This window comes from Thamnophis elegans, chromosome 1 (genome assembly GCF_009769535.1).
Source record: "Thamnophis elegans isolate rThaEle1 chromosome 1, rThaEle1.pri, whole genome shotgun sequence".
NCBI classification, from domain to species: Eukaryota; Metazoa; Chordata; class Lepidosauria; order Squamata; family Colubridae; genus Thamnophis; species Thamnophis elegans.
The window spans coordinates 16482906-16501314 of NC_045541.1; the positions used below are offsets into that span (position 1 = coordinate 16482906).

General features: G+C 39.0%; 1 protein-coding gene across 1 annotated transcript in view; it reads left to right on the forward strand.

Moving 5' to 3' along the window:
• Positions 1-18409, forward strand: part of CALCRL (calcitonin receptor like receptor) — an 85159-nt gene that overhangs the window by 36591 nt on the left and 30159 nt on the right. Inside the window, exons 2-3 of the mRNA XM_032226029.1 lie at positions 12736-12818; positions 17462-17624. Of these exons, the coding sequence (XP_032081920.1) occupies positions 12768-12818; positions 17462-17624 (214 nt within the window). The 5' untranslated portion in view covers positions 12736-12767. The remainder of the gene's footprint in view (positions 1-12735; positions 12819-17461; positions 17625-18409) is intronic.

Genomic DNA, 18409 nt, shown 5'->3' on the forward strand with positions numbered 1-18409 from the left:
CTTCATGCAAACTTCTGAAGAGAAGTGGAACTGCCTAAAATGGAAAATCAAGTTTGATTTTCAGTGGTGGTGAAGCTAAACCTTTGCCCAGTAGGCCTGACACCCGTAACAGTCCTTGAAAAATATCAGACTGGAAGAAAGTCTCATCAAAAGAATGTGTCTTTCATCAGAGTTTTTAACCATTAGTGAAATATAAGGAGACTAGAGAGATTCTTAAACAATGAGTTGTGAGTGTAGATTTGGAAACAGATATAAATCTTATGTACAGAGACATTAGGTCTTGGAGGCTGAAATAAAGAACTATCTAATTAACTCATAACCTCATAGTTCCTTAGATATTGCAGAGCTTTATTTTGAATTCACCTTCATGTACTACTATCTCTCTTGTTAATGGGACAGCTTAGTAAGATTCTCTTTGAAGAACTCATTTGCCACATGAGTCAGATACAAGCCAAAACAACTAGCTGTAATTTAAATTACCATGAATAGCTTTGGAAAGATGGGGTTCACTTTTTGTAATTTAAAATTTGTTTGTGATCTAAATTATTATTATGTCTCTTATTATAAAATTGTACCCAGCCATTGCACATAATCTAGCCCCATATGTGCAGCAACCTATAAAGCCCAGCATGAAATAGCTTTAAGCTTTTAGCAATATTTCTAAAACATTACAGTAGCAAGCTTGATTGCTTATCACCTTTGCATAAATATGTACCTATTGCTTTTGCCTTCAGTATTTTGACCATGATGGTTCTTAACTGATTGATCAAACATTTCTTGCAATAAAAGGTAGTCCCCATTTACTGACTGAGTGGAGTTGGGACTGGCAACTCCATCACTTAAGCAACAGGGTTGTAAAGTGAAATATCACGTGATCATGCCCAAATTACAATGCCAGTTCATCAGTTCTGGTTACAGTTGTTAAGGGCAACATCACATGACCCCCATTTACAACCTCCTTCCAGCTTCTCCATGACTCTGTCTGTTAGAAGCTAACTGTGAGGGTGGCATAGGTTTAGGGTTAGGTTAAGGGTTAGGGTTAGGGTTAGGTTAAGGGTTAGGATTAGGTTTAGGGTTAGGTTAAGGGTTAGGTTTAGGGTTAGGTTAAGGGTTAGGTTTAGGGTTAGGTTTAGGATTAGGTTTAGGGGGGTTAGGTTTAGGAGTTAATTTTAGGTTTAGCGTTTACAGCGTGCTTCTGTCTCCGCGCTGTTGTCGCCCTGTGATGACGTCAGCTACACGGTTTCGTCGAGCACGCTTTAGTCGAACGTGGTTTTGTGGTGGAACCCTGAACAAGTGGTCAGTATTGACATTGCATTCCTGTTAATGAAGCTTAGAGCTATATTAAATATTTAAAAATAGTGAAACAAATTCACCACTGCTGTTCAGTGAGGCTTAGATCTTAATTGATCACCAGTTTTTTATTTTGTTTTCTCTATAACTCAAGAGATTTATGTTTTAAAAAATTCTCAAAGATGTACCCTGAACTCTGTTACGTTTGGATTTTGTATAGAAGGCACTTGGTATTTTCCAATGTGAACTTCATTTCATTGATTTCGTTCACTTTCAGCAAACGATCTTTTCCAGCCATATCATCCCTTTACTGGAATACCTTCGTGAATTCTGAAATTCAACCAACCAGTGGCTCTTTGAATTACAGCATTTAAGGATGAATTGATTCTAACTTGGTAGAATTATTGCATTTGTGGTAATAAATAATATATTATTTATAGATATTGTTGGCCGGTGCATGGACATAAAATTTATTGCTGTGAAACTACAATACATCTTCTCTAAGATAAAAGATTATAAATGCTATATCCACATTTCTTTTCATCTTATAGTATTGTTTAGTCTAAGTCCGTCTCCTTTGTGCCAAAAATAAAGTTTCTAATGTGTGTAGTAGAGGTGGGTGGGAGGAAGCAGGTGACAAATGGACCCCTCACTAATTCTTGGATTATAGCATAGCTACACACTGTTTTCAACTGCTTGCTCCTAACCATGTTTTTTTTTTTTTACTGCACAATGCTTTTTATTTTTAGTTTAATTTCCTCTCACAAACGCCTTTGCTAAGTTTCAAAGATTTCCCATTCTGTTCTAATGGAATATGTACAATTGTTCATTTTTAGCTTACTTCAATATTATTGCTTTGCACAGTCAGGTAGAATGACAGGGTGGAGTGACCTTGAAAGGATATGGGAGGGGGTAGCCTGTTTATACATTAGGGGAATGCTAATTGGACTTTAGGTGCCAAGTCTTAGCTGCTTCAGACTTTCCCACAACCACACCTTAAGTATATGAGCTTGACCCAAATTCATTACACTCTTTTGTCCACTTTTCAAAGAACAAATGAAACTGGCAGTCTTACTTATGAAGAAACTCATCTGTGCATGCACGCAAGTTTTTGCTATAAGATAGGAGATATAAGGAGATATATTCAAATTCGCTCCCATGTGAAGGAAGGTTGTGTGAAGCGATTATATATCGATACCTTTAGATTCTAGTTTTCTCTATTTATCCTGCTATTAAATAGGGAGTTAAAAATTAATCTTGCAGGGTAAAGAAGTTGGGGGGGAGGGTAATTTTAGTTCATAAATAAAATGATAGGCAAATGACTTCAAATGATAGGCAAATAGCCATGGGAGACCAACTCACCCCAGATATACAGAATAGAGAAGCCCTTGAAACTATTCTGTCATTTATAAACAAAAGATGGAAGATATTCTTTCCCGCAATGACCTTTTGGAGAAAGCTGATTAAAGGTTGTGTTATTCCATGCCGCCTCTCCCAGAGATGGAGGGAGAGTCTGAGTTAGAGCAGGGTTGCTATTTTTTATTAGTGACTCCAATCCATGTGGGTAATTTATGAGGACACAGCATTAATTTCATTACTTACAAGCCAGCGATTGTGTTTTGAGTACAACTAAGATAAATGCAACATGATCCTATTTAATCATTTCTCCCCACTTAGGCTTGTATGACAATCAAGTTGTTAACATTGCTACCTAAAGATCAAAGCATCAATGTTTTAGCTCAGTTTCTTCTGGATTCCTAATCACATTTATCCCTTTGCTCTCACACTTGATTTTTACAGTTGCCTTACAATATCCTTTTGGTTGTGACAGATTCTTCGCTTTTGCAGATCGCGGCATGGGTTCATATTCGTGCAAGCATGCCCATCTGTGTGCATATGTATATTTCAGTTGATTTAGAATTGCTTGAGATTTTACAGTTTTTGGCATTAAAATTATTTTTATTAAACAATCAATCTAACTTCTCTTAATGGGAAAGCAGAGGTGGTATTCAGCAGGTTCTGACCAGTTCTGGAGAACCAGTAGTGGAAATTTTGAGTAGTTCAGAGAACCGGTCCCGCCCCCATCTATTCTCTGCCTCCCGAGTCCCAGCTGATCAGGAGGGAATGGAGATTTTGCAGTAACCGTTCCCTGCCACATCCACCAAGCCACGCCCATGGTATTAAAAAATCTGAACCCCACCAATGTGGGAAAGGCATTGTAAACATTCGTAAAAACTCTGAGGTCAGTAATTGATTTCCATCTTGAATGGATGACCCTCTTGCTTTGAAATCTGTACTACAGTGACTAAGCTTCTGATGGATAGAGAGATTAACCTCTTATAATTTGATAAAGTGTCATGTCTATCTTGTTGTTTGCAAAAAATGTTTATTGACTTCTCCAGAAATTGAATTGAATCACATTTAAAATTGGTACATTCAGTTACAAGTTCCTATAGGAACATATATCACTTTTTCTACTTTCGTAATTTTTGTGTCCTCCTGAGTCGTATTCTCCATGATTGTTTGTGTGTAATGGTTTTATTGACAAATAAATTAATCTCTCATATTATAAAGAAGATATGTGACCTGAACTTGTTGTATCCAAGTCAATGGCATCCACAATGAAAGCCACTGTCTTAAAAATGGCAGGAACATTGCAGCAATTAAAGCTTTACTCCTTCTGGAATGGTGCAGGCAACATATGCTCAAAAGGGGCAGATGTTTGCCCAGTTGTATGCACCATTCTGAAACTAGTGACTATCGCAGTTAATCCCCCATTCAAAGGAAAGTTACTGTAAGTAACTAAACAGCACTTTTATTTTGTGTTGTATTTTCTGGATCCAGACAGTTTAATAGAATCGTAAAAACAAAATCAGTCCAGTAGAGCAAGTTATATGTTCTCTATCGTTTGCACTTTTAGACCAAGATTTATTGCATGGCTCAAAACCTATAACTATATTTTTAAAAGAAGAAGCAGAGCTGCATAAAACATGCCAAAGTATAAAGCGCCCCATGATGTTTACATATAAATTTTAATTGTGTTTTTGAAACAGAAGCTATTTTTAAACGATCTACTTTCTGTAATCAACAAAACCAGAGAGTGTTTTATTCAGTAGAATTAATGTGTTAGTTATACCGGCAGGCAGTTTTAACTACTATCCTTTAAATCTCTGAACTGTTTTAATGAGTTGATCTGATGACAATAACTTACTTTGCAAATTGACTTTATTTTTCATTCCCACAGTAATTCTGTCTAGTAACGCACATGTGTTGCTATTAGGAAAAGTGAATATTTGGGAAATGTGCTTTTGTACTGTTTGAAATCACTCAGACATGACATGGCATTTCTTTTTTAACCAGTCTTTGTTTTAAATAGTTTGAGGGGAAAAAAGTATTTGGCACCAGGTTATGCAGGAAAGAAAGTTATTTTAACTGTCTATTGAGGACATGTTTTTAAAACAGGAAAAAACACAGCCATGAGTTGATAATAGTTCACTGGAAAGGTTAGCACAACTAAAATGGTTTTGCCTTCTTTTTTAAATGGAACACAACATCCTACACAAATTCACAGTTTAAGAGCTGTAATGTGTAACAGGATAGTTTTCTTTCTGTGAAGTTCTGGTTCTAATTTGAAATACACCTTAACTCATTTCTTATGTGTGAACTAAGACAAAGAAAAAAAAAGAAAGCCCATGTTTAGGCTAAGATGGCCCTGTTTATTTATAAAAAAAATTAAAAATACTCAGTGAGGAGAACTAGAAAAAACCAAGAACTCTTTAGAAAAGAAGACAATGTCCAGTGATTTTCACTGTATACCATTATAGGCTTGAATATGTACACCAGAACATTTAATCAAATATTCTTACTTGAGGGCATGTCATACAGTATTTCAGAAACTTTATTGGAGGTCTTACATTTCAGCATAAAGTTACACAATCTGAGAACCCAGAATTAAATTGAATCCTTCAAAATTGCAAGCAAATTGTACTTTCTTATGTGGCAGAAAAACAAAAAATAGTACAAATGTTTTAGTAAACTTTAATTATATTGAACTGAAAGTGATGAGAAATAATTATTTAAATGTAGTTAAGTAAATGTAATGAGGGAGGCTGTTGGATGTAACGTTTGAGAAATATGGCTAGAAACTGAGAGACTCTGAATTCTAGTTTTTCCTTAGGCATGAAGCCAGATGGGTCCTTAGGCTAATCACTCTCTTTCAGATCTAGGAAGCAGATAATGGCAAATCAGTTCCAATATCTTGCCACAAAACTGCAGACAGGTCCAGGCAATCGCCAGAAGTAAAAAATGACACTCACACACAGATATATTCTCATTCTCTCTCTCTCTCTCTCTCTCTCTCTCTCTCTCTCTCTCTCTCTCTCTCTCTCTCCCCCTCCCTCCCTCCCTCCCTCCCCCCCCCCTCTCTCTCTCTCTCTCTCTCTCACACACACACACACACACACACACAATTTTGGTCTAGCCCTTCCTACTTTTTGGAATTTGGTTCTTGCCATACTATCCAAAGACCAAGCGCTGGTGTCTGCTCTCCAAAAGCTGGAAATTCTTGGTTGACTACTACATAATGAAACTTGGAATATGGCTAACCATTATGGAGACTGGACATAATCCAAAGGTGATTCTACATCACAAGGAGTCATTAAATAACTTCAAATAGATGCAAAGACAGATGTTATTTTGAATATGCATGCATATGCTGTTGGTGAGTTGAATCTTTGGTTTTCTTACACAAACTGCAGGTTTAAAGGCTTTGAATCACACATTTGAAGTCTATTGAATCATCAAATTGCAAATTCAAATTATATGATTCACTCACATCATAAGTTTTAATAGGAGGCTGCTGTTATAATGTCCAGCTAATCACAGTCTGCTGTTATGCCTTATTCAGATAACTCTTAGTTAAAAAGAATTCCTACTTTGGACATAGCAAACTATACTCAGAATTAAAAGCATATGTTTTGGATCCTTTGATGGCCAACCAGAGAGTAGAGAGTTGCTCTACTGTGCTGTCCATCATCTCTGCCTATGCCAGCTGTTTCACCATTGCCCTACTTGTAATACTATTTCTACAGTGCTTCCCTACTTTTAGTGCATTTCCTCATATCCTAGTATTTTCAGTTTCAGTTTCAGTTTATTGACATTTATAGGCCGCCCTTTTCCCTGAGGGGACTCAGGGCGGCTTACAATCAATGGGAAGGGAGTGTAGGACAAAACACAAGAAAGAAAAAAAATGTGAATAAAAAAAATAAACCGATAAAACACAACATTCATTCAGCATTCGGGTGGGGCAAGGTTCGGATCTTATCCCCAGGCCTGACGGGATAGCCAGATCTTAAGGGCTGTGCGGAAGGTCTGGACGGTGGTGAGGGTACGAATCTCCACGGGGAGATCGTTCCAAAGCGTCGGAGCTGCAACTGAGAAGGCTCTCCTCCGCGTAGTCGCCAGTCGGCACTGACTGGCGGATGGAATTCGGAGGAGGCCTACTCTATGCGATCTGATGGGATGGAGGGAGGCAAATTTTGGAAGTATTCTTATCAGCTGGAGGCAGCTTTAACTTCAATGCATTATCACAGTGAATGAAGTCCACTGTAGGAATCGGTGCCAGAGAATCCATTTAGCATACTAGTAAATGATGTAAGTATAGTATTATTTTGTGAAAGATTTATTGGTTGCATGTGTAAAATGAATGCATGAATGAATGAATGAATGAATGAATACACACACACAGAGAGACACTGTTTCCCTGAAAATTTAGCATGCTCTAAAATAAACCCTCCCCAAAAAAATATTGCCACCCAGCAGCAACCATTAGGTGACCATGCTTGCCACCTCCTGCACCTCAAAAATAATAAGGCTTCCCCCAAAATAAGGTCAAGCTCTTATTTTGGGGTCAAAATAAAATAAGACCCTGTCTTATTTTGGGAGAAACACGGTATATGTGTGTGTGTGTGTACACGCACACACATATTCACACAGACAGACAGACAGACAGACACTTTGTACTCAGAACTTTATAGTATGCAAATATGTAGCAGATTTATTTGCTGGCTACAAAGTCTAGACTGCTGTTGGCTGAACACTGAAGATCCCTTTTTTTTTAAAGAAAAACTCTTCTTTCCTTGTAGTTGAAACATTTGGGATATTTATTTAGTACAGTGGTCCCCAACCTTTTTATCGCCGCGGACCAGTCAGCCTTTGATAATTTTACCGTGGCCCGCTGAGCGCGCGCAGGGGTAGGGGGGCGTTGTTCGCGACGACACATTGATTGTTCAGTATGGCTAGCGTAGATAGCGTAGCACAAACTGCGCCTACGCAAGGCTACACTACTATCGCTGTCTACGCTAGCCCTACGTAGCTGCACAGGCGCTCTTAGGTTTTTTTCAGGAATCGGCCAGCGCTGAAGCGCTGAAAAGGAATGAGAAGGGCGGCGCTGGACACAGGGGGGCGGTGGGCCGCTGGTGACGTCAGAGTGCCACCAGCGGTCCAGTAACACCCCTTGTGCCAGTTAGCCCTAATTTGCATACAGAAAGAAACTATGGCCCCCGGCCGCTGCAGCGATCATGGCCCCCGGCCGCTGCAGCGATCATGGCCCCCGGCCGCTGCAGCGATCATGGCCCCCGGCCGCTGTGTGGCCCGGTGCCAGGTACTCCACGGCCCGGCACCGGTCCGCGGACCGGGGGTTGGGGATCACTGATTTAGTAGACATGTGGCTATCAGCTCACAAATTACAATTCTGGGTGGCTAACATAGGGTTAAAACAAAAGCAAAAACAAAAGACAGGGCCATCCATCACCATCTCAAGCAGTATGCTATTCCAAAATATGTTGCCAGATAACATATTTAACAGAAGGGACTCCAACTATGCCCATTCCATTGGATCTGAGACAGGCTGAAATAATCAGAAATAGGCAGTCATGCAAGCAATTCAGGTTTGTGCCATGAAGGTAGTAACCAAAAACTTGAATTGCACTCAGAAACCTACTGCACCTAGCAAAATAATGGTTTTATTGTGTGCTTACTGAAGTACAAGTAAAACTATTGTTCCTGGATGTTCTTCCCATCCCCCTTAGCTCTCATGAATATTTCCTCCTCCCCAGTCAGGAATGCCATGTAACTTTTAGAGCAATTGACAAGAGATCTTTGGCACACCTCTACCTAAATTACTGTATTTTTCAGAGTATAAGATGCACCAGAGTATAAGACACACCAAGATTTTGAAGAGGCAAATTAAAAGAAAAAGTTTTTGCATTCTACAGACCTCCCAAAAATGGCCCGGTTTTTTTGTCAAAAAAATAGGCATGCATAGCCTTTAGGAGGCTTATAGAATGCTCTGGGGGGTTGGGGAGGGGAAATGCATGACCTGCTTTTTGTCAAAAAGGGGGCATGCATAGCCTTTAGGAGGCTTATAGAGTGCTCCTGGGGTCTGTGGGGGCAAAAACAAGCAAAAAATGCCCCATTTTTGCTCTCCACAGCTCCCAGGAGCATTCTGGAAGCCTAAAGTCTATGTAAGGCCATTTTTGCAAAGGGGGTGGGGTTTCGGGAGGCCAAAAATGCTGTATTCAGTGTATAAGACACACCCAGTTTTCACCCTCTTTTTTTGAGGGAAAAAGGTCCGTCTTATACTCTGAAAATATGGTGTTTACAAACAAGAGATTTCCATAGGATAGGTGATATCTTACATCATCACCCATTGATAGCAGGGCATCATACTATTATATCCCACATAGTTCATATCCACCTTTCAGAGTCAGAACTGAAGAGAAAGTTGAGTGGGTGTGTGTGTTTCTCCAGAGTTCTGCTATTTGCATTTTAACCATTTTGAGCACATCTAAGATTGCATTTTCAGATAGTCAGCCAACAAAAGCACAGTAGGTTCTTCAGTGAAGTGGAGAAATCTCAACAGGATCGTGAATAATGATGGGATAGGATTGTATAGGCCAGTGGGTCTCAACCTTCCCTAATGCCGCGACCCTTTAATACAGTTTCTCATGTTGTGGTGACCCCCGCCAACCATAAAATTATTTTATGTTTTCCGTATTATTATTTTTTAAAAAAATATGTGTTTTCCAATGGTCAGGTGACCCCTGTGAAAGGGTCGTTCAACCCCCAAAGGGGTCCTGACCCACAGGTTGAGAACCACTAGTATAGGCAGATTTTATTGAAGGACAGCTGAGCTTGTGGTGGGCATCTTAAAGAGGATAATTAAAGTGCAGGGGGTTTTGTTTTATTATTTCCCTGTTTTTACTATGATTTTGTTTTATTTATTGGTTTTATTGTTGTGAGCTGCCAGTATTTCTGAGTACTCAACAAAGATCAGCAAAGCAAAACAAAACTCAACCGAAGATTTATAAGGTTTCAAAGTACATTTAAATGGAATGGAGATTATGGAGTGTTTTCTAGTGCTTTGAATAACCATAGCAATTTGCTAACTTTGAAAAAAAAAAGCCAATTTGTATCAAAGAAATACCCAAGTTGGTTTACAATTAACTTTTTGCCCCTAAGCATCAGTCAAGCTTCTTGTCGTGATTATATAATAGGTGTGTAATTGGTTTTAGAGTAATATAAATTCATTTATTAAAAGGTCAGAGTGTTCTGATAGTTTAAGGACATTACACAGACAATAAAATTAATATTGTTGCACATTTATTGGGTAGTAAATTCTATTAAGATTAAATAGTCATGCATAGGATGTTTACCAAACCATACCAAAATTACTTCATCTCTATTCTGGCATGATGTCAGTAAGAGTATCCAGGGAGTCCACTGTTTGTTTATTGACATAAATCTCATGCAGGTCATGACTGTTGGAGAAAAGAAATTTGAAGATTAATGGTGAGAAAACATGAGAAAATACTCCCTGAGTCTAAACTAGGGCTGTGAAATGAGGGTCCCACAGGCCAGGTGAATCCCATGCTTGCCACACGCATGCCTGATTTAGCGAAGTGGGAAAACATTGCAATACGTCACATGATGCCACCGCGATGACAAGAGTTTGACACAGGGGTGATATTCACTTACTTTCCCTACCAATTCTCAAATGTGAGTGCACCAGTCCACGCATGCGCTCAGCCTTCCGTGCATGCGCTTTGATCATGTGAGCGGCTAGCACGCAGGCGCACAGCTTGAAAACGTGCCTGAATAGGACAGCATAGATCCGGAGTGGGTGGGCGGGAGCCGCCCCACCTACGATTCCCACAACTGGTTCGAATGAACCAGTCCGAACTGGCTGAATACCACCTCTGGTTTGACACCCCTGGTCTAAACATATGTAATTTTAGTTTTCCACAGTGCATGGATGTTTTTGTATTACGATTACCAATGTGACATATAAAAATGTGAGTATTGTGCTAATACAAGCACTATATTGTTGTTGGTAATATTTCTTCCTTTTTTGAGTGATCAAAGGAAAGAAGGAAGTGCCTTGATGAACCTTACTAAGCATTCTATCCTGACTGGTATCCTTTCAAGGATCAGGCAAATAGTTCTGGGATACAAATAAATGGAACACAGGAGAACAGCTCTATCATCACTGTTGTTGTTATAATTTGTTTGTATTTTTATCTTTTATCTTTGCCACCCAAGTTCCTTTCGTACAGAGACATCTATGTAAATCTGTTTAATAAAATAAATAAATAAATTAGTTTTTCCAGTACCTAAAATAAACCAGGCAAAGGTTACCTTCATGCAATTTTATATTCATTTAAAATTTTAACCATAAAAGATAGAATGTATAATGTGCTGAGTCAGATCAAGCCATTTCAAGTCTGCTGTTAAACAGAAAACATCAAAGCCACAGGTAGCAGAGGAGAGAATTCTGTTCAAATGAATGGGGGAAATCAACATTGCCGGGGATCATATTCATTATGAATGGCTGAATATGGGAAATGGTAATATTGTAGAATACTGGGCAAGAATAAATAGGAAAGGATTATATAGACTGTAAAAACAAGCATGGGAGACTTGAATGAGAAGAAATACTGTAGGCAATAAAAAGTAGAAGAATGAATGAGGACATCATCATTTTTTGTGGTGGAGAATAACAACTTTTTATCCAATTAAATGGAGACTATTGTCACAATCACTTAATTGATAGAAACAGTCACTGCTTTTCCTTTGTTCATTGTTAATTATATTTAATTATTGTGTTAATTGTTTTTGAACTATAGGATTAATGAATGTGAACAGTATTTATTTCTCTGAAGAACAATTCCTAAGTGCAAATTTCTTCATCTATAAAAGAGCTGTCCTTATAATAGTTGCTTCTATGGTAGATAGTTGGAAGTAGAACAAAATACTAGCTAACAAAATATGAATCAATATGTTGTCTTGGGTTTGGATTATTCTTGTTTCCCAGGCTTTAAGAGAATTGTGAAGGGAACCAGACATCTATTGATAGAATTTCCCTGAACTGCTTTCTTATTTCATATTGTTTATTATGAATTTAAAAAAAGAAACTCTCCCAGTGGATACATTATGTAGCAGTTCCAAAAACTGTTCCCTTCTGACTCCCCCCCTACCCTTTCTATGTGTGCCTTCATCTTTTTTACTGGTTACAGTAATTGAAGTAAGCTTAATGTGGATACAAGCTCTTGCAAATTCCCATAGCCAACATTGGTGGGAGTGTGAGAAACAATGATCAAAACTAGAGCTGAGTTGCCATATTGGAATATTCTGACATTATTATTTTAGAGGCCATATTACAAGAGCATTGAGACCTCCCCTTTATTGACCCATCTTTCTTATTTCCATTTTTTCCCAAGCTTCCCAAACAAAAGGAAACAACACAGACAAATTGGCCAATCTTTTTCAGTTCATTTGTTTTCCCTGAAGGTTAAGAAAAAAATGACGTGTCTTCTGCAGTTTGCTACTGTTATTTTAATTCTGTTTAATAAACACTCAAGGATACAACTCAGCCAACATCAGATACTTTTAAGTTTCACTGGCTGAAGTGGGAAAGTTAAGTGCAAACTTCAGCCCTCCCACTGAAAGCTGAATCATATGGTAATCTTATAGATGACTACTGAGCAGAGGTGGGTTGCTCCCGGTTCGTCCCGGTTCAGTTGAACCGAGAGTGGTGATTTGGCCTGGATCACAGAACAGACAGCAACCCAGGCTGGCCACGCCCCTTGTCATATGTCACCTTGTCATACTCCTTCTAATATTGAATCGGTTCCCTGGTCTCTTGTGCCATTGTCGTCATGATTCTGCACATGCGCAGAACAATTTACAGTCAACTGCGCATGCGCGAGCATCGTGCGGCAGGCGGGCATGAAGCGAACCAGCACCAACCGGTACAGGAACCCACCCCTGCTACTGAGGGCTAAGCCAGATGACGTTCAGTGGGATATTTCGCCGGTGAATGTGTTTAGGATCATAGCCATAACACTTTAAGATGTTTATATTTTGTCTCATTTTTTTCACCTACAGTTTTTTGCTGAATTGTAAAACTACATTTAGTGATGGAAACCAGTTGGACTGTACATCTGCTGCCTCTCTTAGCTCTGACATTGGTGAGTCTACATGCACATTTGCAGATGTTTATATAATAGTGTTTAAATATGAATGGAAATTGCTCTTCAATTTTGCTTGTTGTTAGCTAAGTAACTGGATAGATAGTTTATTGATTGATTAGTGGTGGTGCAGTGTTTAGAATGCTTTGATCCTCACCAGGCTCAAGGTTGACTCAGCCTTCCCTCTTTCTGAGGTCAGTAAAATGCAGATTCAGATTGTTGGGGACAATAGGCTGACTCTGTAAACCACTTGAGAGGACTGTAAAGCACTGTGAAGCAGTATATAAATCTAAGTGCTATTGCTATTATGATGAAATCAAATATAAAACAAAAATAAAATGTGGGATAATTCCAGGATAAAATAGATGCAAGAAAAATACAGTAATAAAATACAGATGTGTAAAATACAAAGTATCGACATTCAGTTATATACATTATCTCTGCAGGATAATTCGTTTGCTCAATGTAATGGATCCTTTATAGCAATAGCAATAGCAATAGCAGTAGACTTATATACCGCTTCATAGGCCTTTCAGGCCTCTCTAAGCGGTTTACAGAGAGTCAGCATATTGCCCCCAACAATCTGGGTCCTCATTTTACCCACCTCGGAAGGATGGAAGGCTGAGTCAACCCTGAGCCGGTGAGATTTGAACCGCTGACCTGCTGATCTAGCAGTAGCCTGCAGTGCTGCATTTAACCACTGCGCCACCTTGGCTCCTAGGTTGACCACCTTTGGTCAACCACCTCAGCTACAAATCTAACGGGGTAACTGGAGAGATCCAAGATAGCAATACCAATAGCACTTAGACTTATATACTGCTTCACAGTTTTTATAGCCCTCTCTAAATGGTTGACAGAGTCAGCATATTGTCCCCAACAATCTGGGTTTTCATTTTATCGACCTCAGAAGGATAGAGGCCTCAGCTTGGGAGGATCAAACTCCTGGCAGGAAGCAGTGAGTTAGCCTACAATATTGCATTCTAACCACTGTGCCACCATGGCACCCAGTGGTTATGAACAGAATATCAAACACAGCACAAATTATGTTGTATAGCACATGTCCTTATGTGTGGATAGTCTCAGTTTTGGCTTCTTGAGGAAGACTTCTGCTTGAAAGAAGTCAATTTTGAAGAACTACTTCCCTTTCTTAGGTTTAGGTTTATTCGATTTATATGCCGCCCTTCTCCCAAGGACTCAGGTCGGCATACAATATTAAAAGAAACATATAATACAAAAGTTAAGAAGAAATTAAACAGGATATCCCAAACCCAATTAAAATTGACAATGACACATTTTTTAAAAAAGAATTAAAATTAAAATTAACAGTAATCAATAATTTGATTTGTTTTGTTCTTAACCTGGTACCTTCCAGATGGGATATCACTCAAAGACTTCTGGATGAGAATTGTGAGGGTTGTGGCTTTGCATATCTGTAGAATTCTAATTTAATGAGCCATAGTATAGATCATCAATACCTTTAACACTAACAAACATTGTGCTTAGAGATGTTCCTAAGAGCACATATGTAATAATATCATTCCAAGGTCCCAATTATATTACATGACATTTGACTCAACATTATGTTGTTGTTGTTGTTGTTGTGGTGGTGGTGGTGGTGGTGGAGGTGGCGATGATGATGATGATGATGATGATGATGATGATGATGATGATGACAACGACATGCATGTTTCCACTTGCTTGTCTTGCATTCCAACAGCCCCATTTTATAGGCATCATGCTATTCTATATTTTGACCATGTTTTATTAAATAATACCCAGTTGACTGGATTTCCATGACATACTGTGCCATTAATTATATGAGTTACAAATCACAGTGGCTACTTTGACATTTCATGCCTAGCTAAGAACAAATAAATCATACTATGGCTTATGATTTCTGAATTCTGCCAGTAAAAGGTAGTCCTCATTTCAAAATGGCAATTGAGATAGAAATTTCCATCATTAAGCATTGTGGTTATAAAGCATGACCATTTAGCAGTAGCACTTCCAGGAATCCCCAGTTACCATTGTTAAGCAAGAATCCTGTGGATAATTAAGTGAGGACCTCACATAATCATGACTTCTGACTTTCTGCCAGTTTCCCCATAGACTTTGCTTTTCAGAAGCCAGCAGTAAAAATCACAATCATATGATCACATATGCTGGACAGTCTGTGGAATTTGAATTCCCTTGGTTTTTCCTTACAACCAGTAGCAGTTTGTTTGGCTGGCAGAAGAAAAGATGGAAACAAATGCAACAGAACACTTTTGCAGGAAATAAGACATAATCCTGATGGGCACTGTCCTCAAATGAGCTGCAAGGGCGGCCAACAACTTAATGAAAGCCCGAGGGGCAGACGAGAGGCCAAAGGGTAAGGCCTTATATTGATAATGACAGTTATCATACCAAAAATGGAGGAAACAACGGTGGTCCTGGCGGATAGGTATATGTCACCTTGTCATACTCCTTCTAATATTGACTGCAAGGAGTGCATTTTAAACCGTCGGTATTTCAAGTATTTATTAAGACGCTTCAAATCCAAAATAGCCCCTGTGGCTCGAGGCTGGTAGAATCGCCTCAATGAGCCCCTCTCCGATAGCCCCAAGGCTCCTTTGGCCACTTAGGATGGCTGTTTCCAGCCCACTCTTCTTACTGCAATTACTCACTGTCAAATTAATTTCAATAAAGAGAGATTCGTTCAAATACTGGAAACACTGGATAACACGACTGTCCAGAATGGACCGAGTCGAAAGCTGGGTGGAGTCACTCACAGAGATGTAGATTTTGTAGATTTTTATTGTCATTTATAGGCCACCCTTTTCCCTGAGGGGACTCAGGGCGGCTTACAATTCGTGGGGAAGGAGTGCAAGACAAAACATGAAATAATATGTGAATAAAATAAAACAATAAAACACAACTTTCATTCAGCATTCGGGTGGGGCGGATGAAAATCTTATCCCCAGGCCTGACGGGATAGCCAGATCTTAAGGGCTGCGCGGAAGGTCTGGGCGGTGGTGAGGGTACGAATCTCCACGGGGAGATCGTTCCAAAGGGTCGGAGCTGCTACTGAGAAGGCTCTCCTCCGCGTAGTCGCCAGTCGGCACTGACTGGCGGATGGAACTGGGAGGAAGCCCAATCTGTGCGATCTGATGGGTCGAAGGGAGGTAATGGGTTATATAGGTGGCTAATTAATTAATAATCAGACTCAGTCCAATCAGAGAACGGACAGGGTTAACCCATAAGTGGATGCTATCTCCATCTCTATTGAGAACCTTTTCTTTACTTCCAGCAATCCCCAGTTAATTGCAGCAATCCCCATTGTTAATTTCTGCCTTTCTGAAACTTGTAAGGTTTTTCCAGGGGTAACAGAAAACCACTCTGAATGGCAAAATAACAATATCAGAATATTTGTGCACAGGGGATCTTAAAGCAGCAGTGGTGTCAGCAGGATGATTTGCAGATCGAGTGGAAAACAGAAGTTAAAAGAACAAATTTATTACAAAAGGTTGTAATTATTAAATAGCCTACAAAAGAGTGTACATACCAATCATATAAGTACTGTAGTCCTCAACTTACAACCACAATTGGAACTGGAGTGTTGGTTGTTCAGTGAAGCGGTCATTAAGCAAGATGTCACATGACTATTTCACTCAATGATTTCAGCAGTCCTGGATGCAGTCATTAAGCAGTCTTGTGGATCAATAATTGGACAGAGTTCCGGGTAAGGAGTGTAAATGTCTTGGTGGTAGGCATCCAGACTATGCGAAGTGTGACCTTCTTACTGAGACCACTTCATGCCAATCTCCAAGCAGCTTCCTTTCTCATGATCTTTCAGAAGCTGCCTTCTCTAAATTGCACAGTTTGGAGAAAGAGGCTTTTGAAATACTGTGAAAACAGGCTCCATTCTCAGCTCTCTCTAATGCTAACAGCTGATTTGACGCAGTGGCTAAGATGCTGAGCTTGTCGATCAGCAAGGTTGGCAGTTCGGCGGTTCGAATCTCTTGTGCCGCATAATGGAGTCAGCTCCCATTACTTGTCCCAGATTCTCTCAACCTAGCACTTCGAAAGCATGTAAAAATACAAGTAGAAAAATAGGAACCACTTTGCTGAGAAGGTAAGAGCATTCTGTGTGCCATCAGCATTTAGTCATGCCAGCCACATGACCACGGAGATGTCTTTGGAAGCACTAGCTCTTCGGCTTTGAAACAGAGATGAGCACCGGCCCCTAGAGTTGGGAACGACTAGCACATATGTGCGAGGGGAATCTAAGCCTTTATCTTAGCTGATTTGAGTGATTTATAAAATTAGGGTGAGGTGCCTGAAGCTCAACACCTTTTGACATGGAGATATTTTTGTTGAGAGAGAAAGAGAGGGAGGGGAGAGGGAAAGACTGGGACTGTACTTTACAAAAACATTCAGAGGAATTTTTTTCCAGGTAGTATCAAGATAATAGATTCACAAAATAATGCATATTAAAAATTGCGAACCTGTTTAATGTTCTTCTGCCCAATTACTTGGTGTGCACCTTATTACATACTACAAAATGGTTTGCATTAATTCATCCAATTCAATTAACACTCTGTACAACATTTGCAATTATTTGGGCAACTGTGACAATCTACTTTTTCTCATTATCTGTCCAGGCTTTTGTCACAGCTGTTCCAGATGAAAAAGACGGAAATTGGTCCAGTGAAATGGAAGCTAAGAACCAGCATCAAGCAATACTAGGTGTAACGAACAATAAAATCATGACAGCACAGTTTGAATGCTATCAGAAAATTATGCAAACTACTGAAGAATATGAAGGTAAACAATGTATATCAATATGTTTTGATCTTATTTTCCCAAACTAAAGCATTCCATTGTTAATTCATGCAAATATAATTTAAAAATGCTTTTTACCTATTTACACTATGCTTTTGCATCCCCCTTGGAAATAATTTAATGCTTGAACATATAACAACTTTCCATTCTGGGTTTTTTTTCCCTATCTAAAGGAGCAGATCTGATCTTTTAAAGTTCTTTACAGAAAGCACCTGGAACTCTTACATGTTCCAATAAATTTTTCAGCAAGGCACTCCAGGGTATTCTTATTTAGCACTGTTTAATTTAATTGAATCTCAAGTTTATTTATTTTGAATGTGATAATAAGTGCAACTATTTGGTTTGTTTGTTTATCTTTTGCATGCAACTCTGGCTTTGGGTTGTGAAAAGGAATCAAGTACATTACAGATAAATTAATGAATAGAGATGTTTGTTGAAAAATATTTTGCTGCTGAGGTACTGTAGTTAAAAGCACACATTGATTTGATAGGCAATGATAAATAATTGTAACTTATCTGTTATAAAAACAGGTAAGTTGAATGAAAATCTTATTCAGTGTTGTAATAAAAAGCAACTTTGCACTGCAGAATTATTATTAATGTACAATAAACCTTGAATATTTGTAAACTGTTCTCATTGGTTTAGCAAAAGAAAGAGCTTTTTAAAAATAGGGGGAAGGACTTTTTAGTAAAAATAAGGAGATTTGTGTTAAGGTTTTTTTGTTTTGCAAAATGGGCAAGAGATGGAGGTAAGTGTGTCAGGATAAA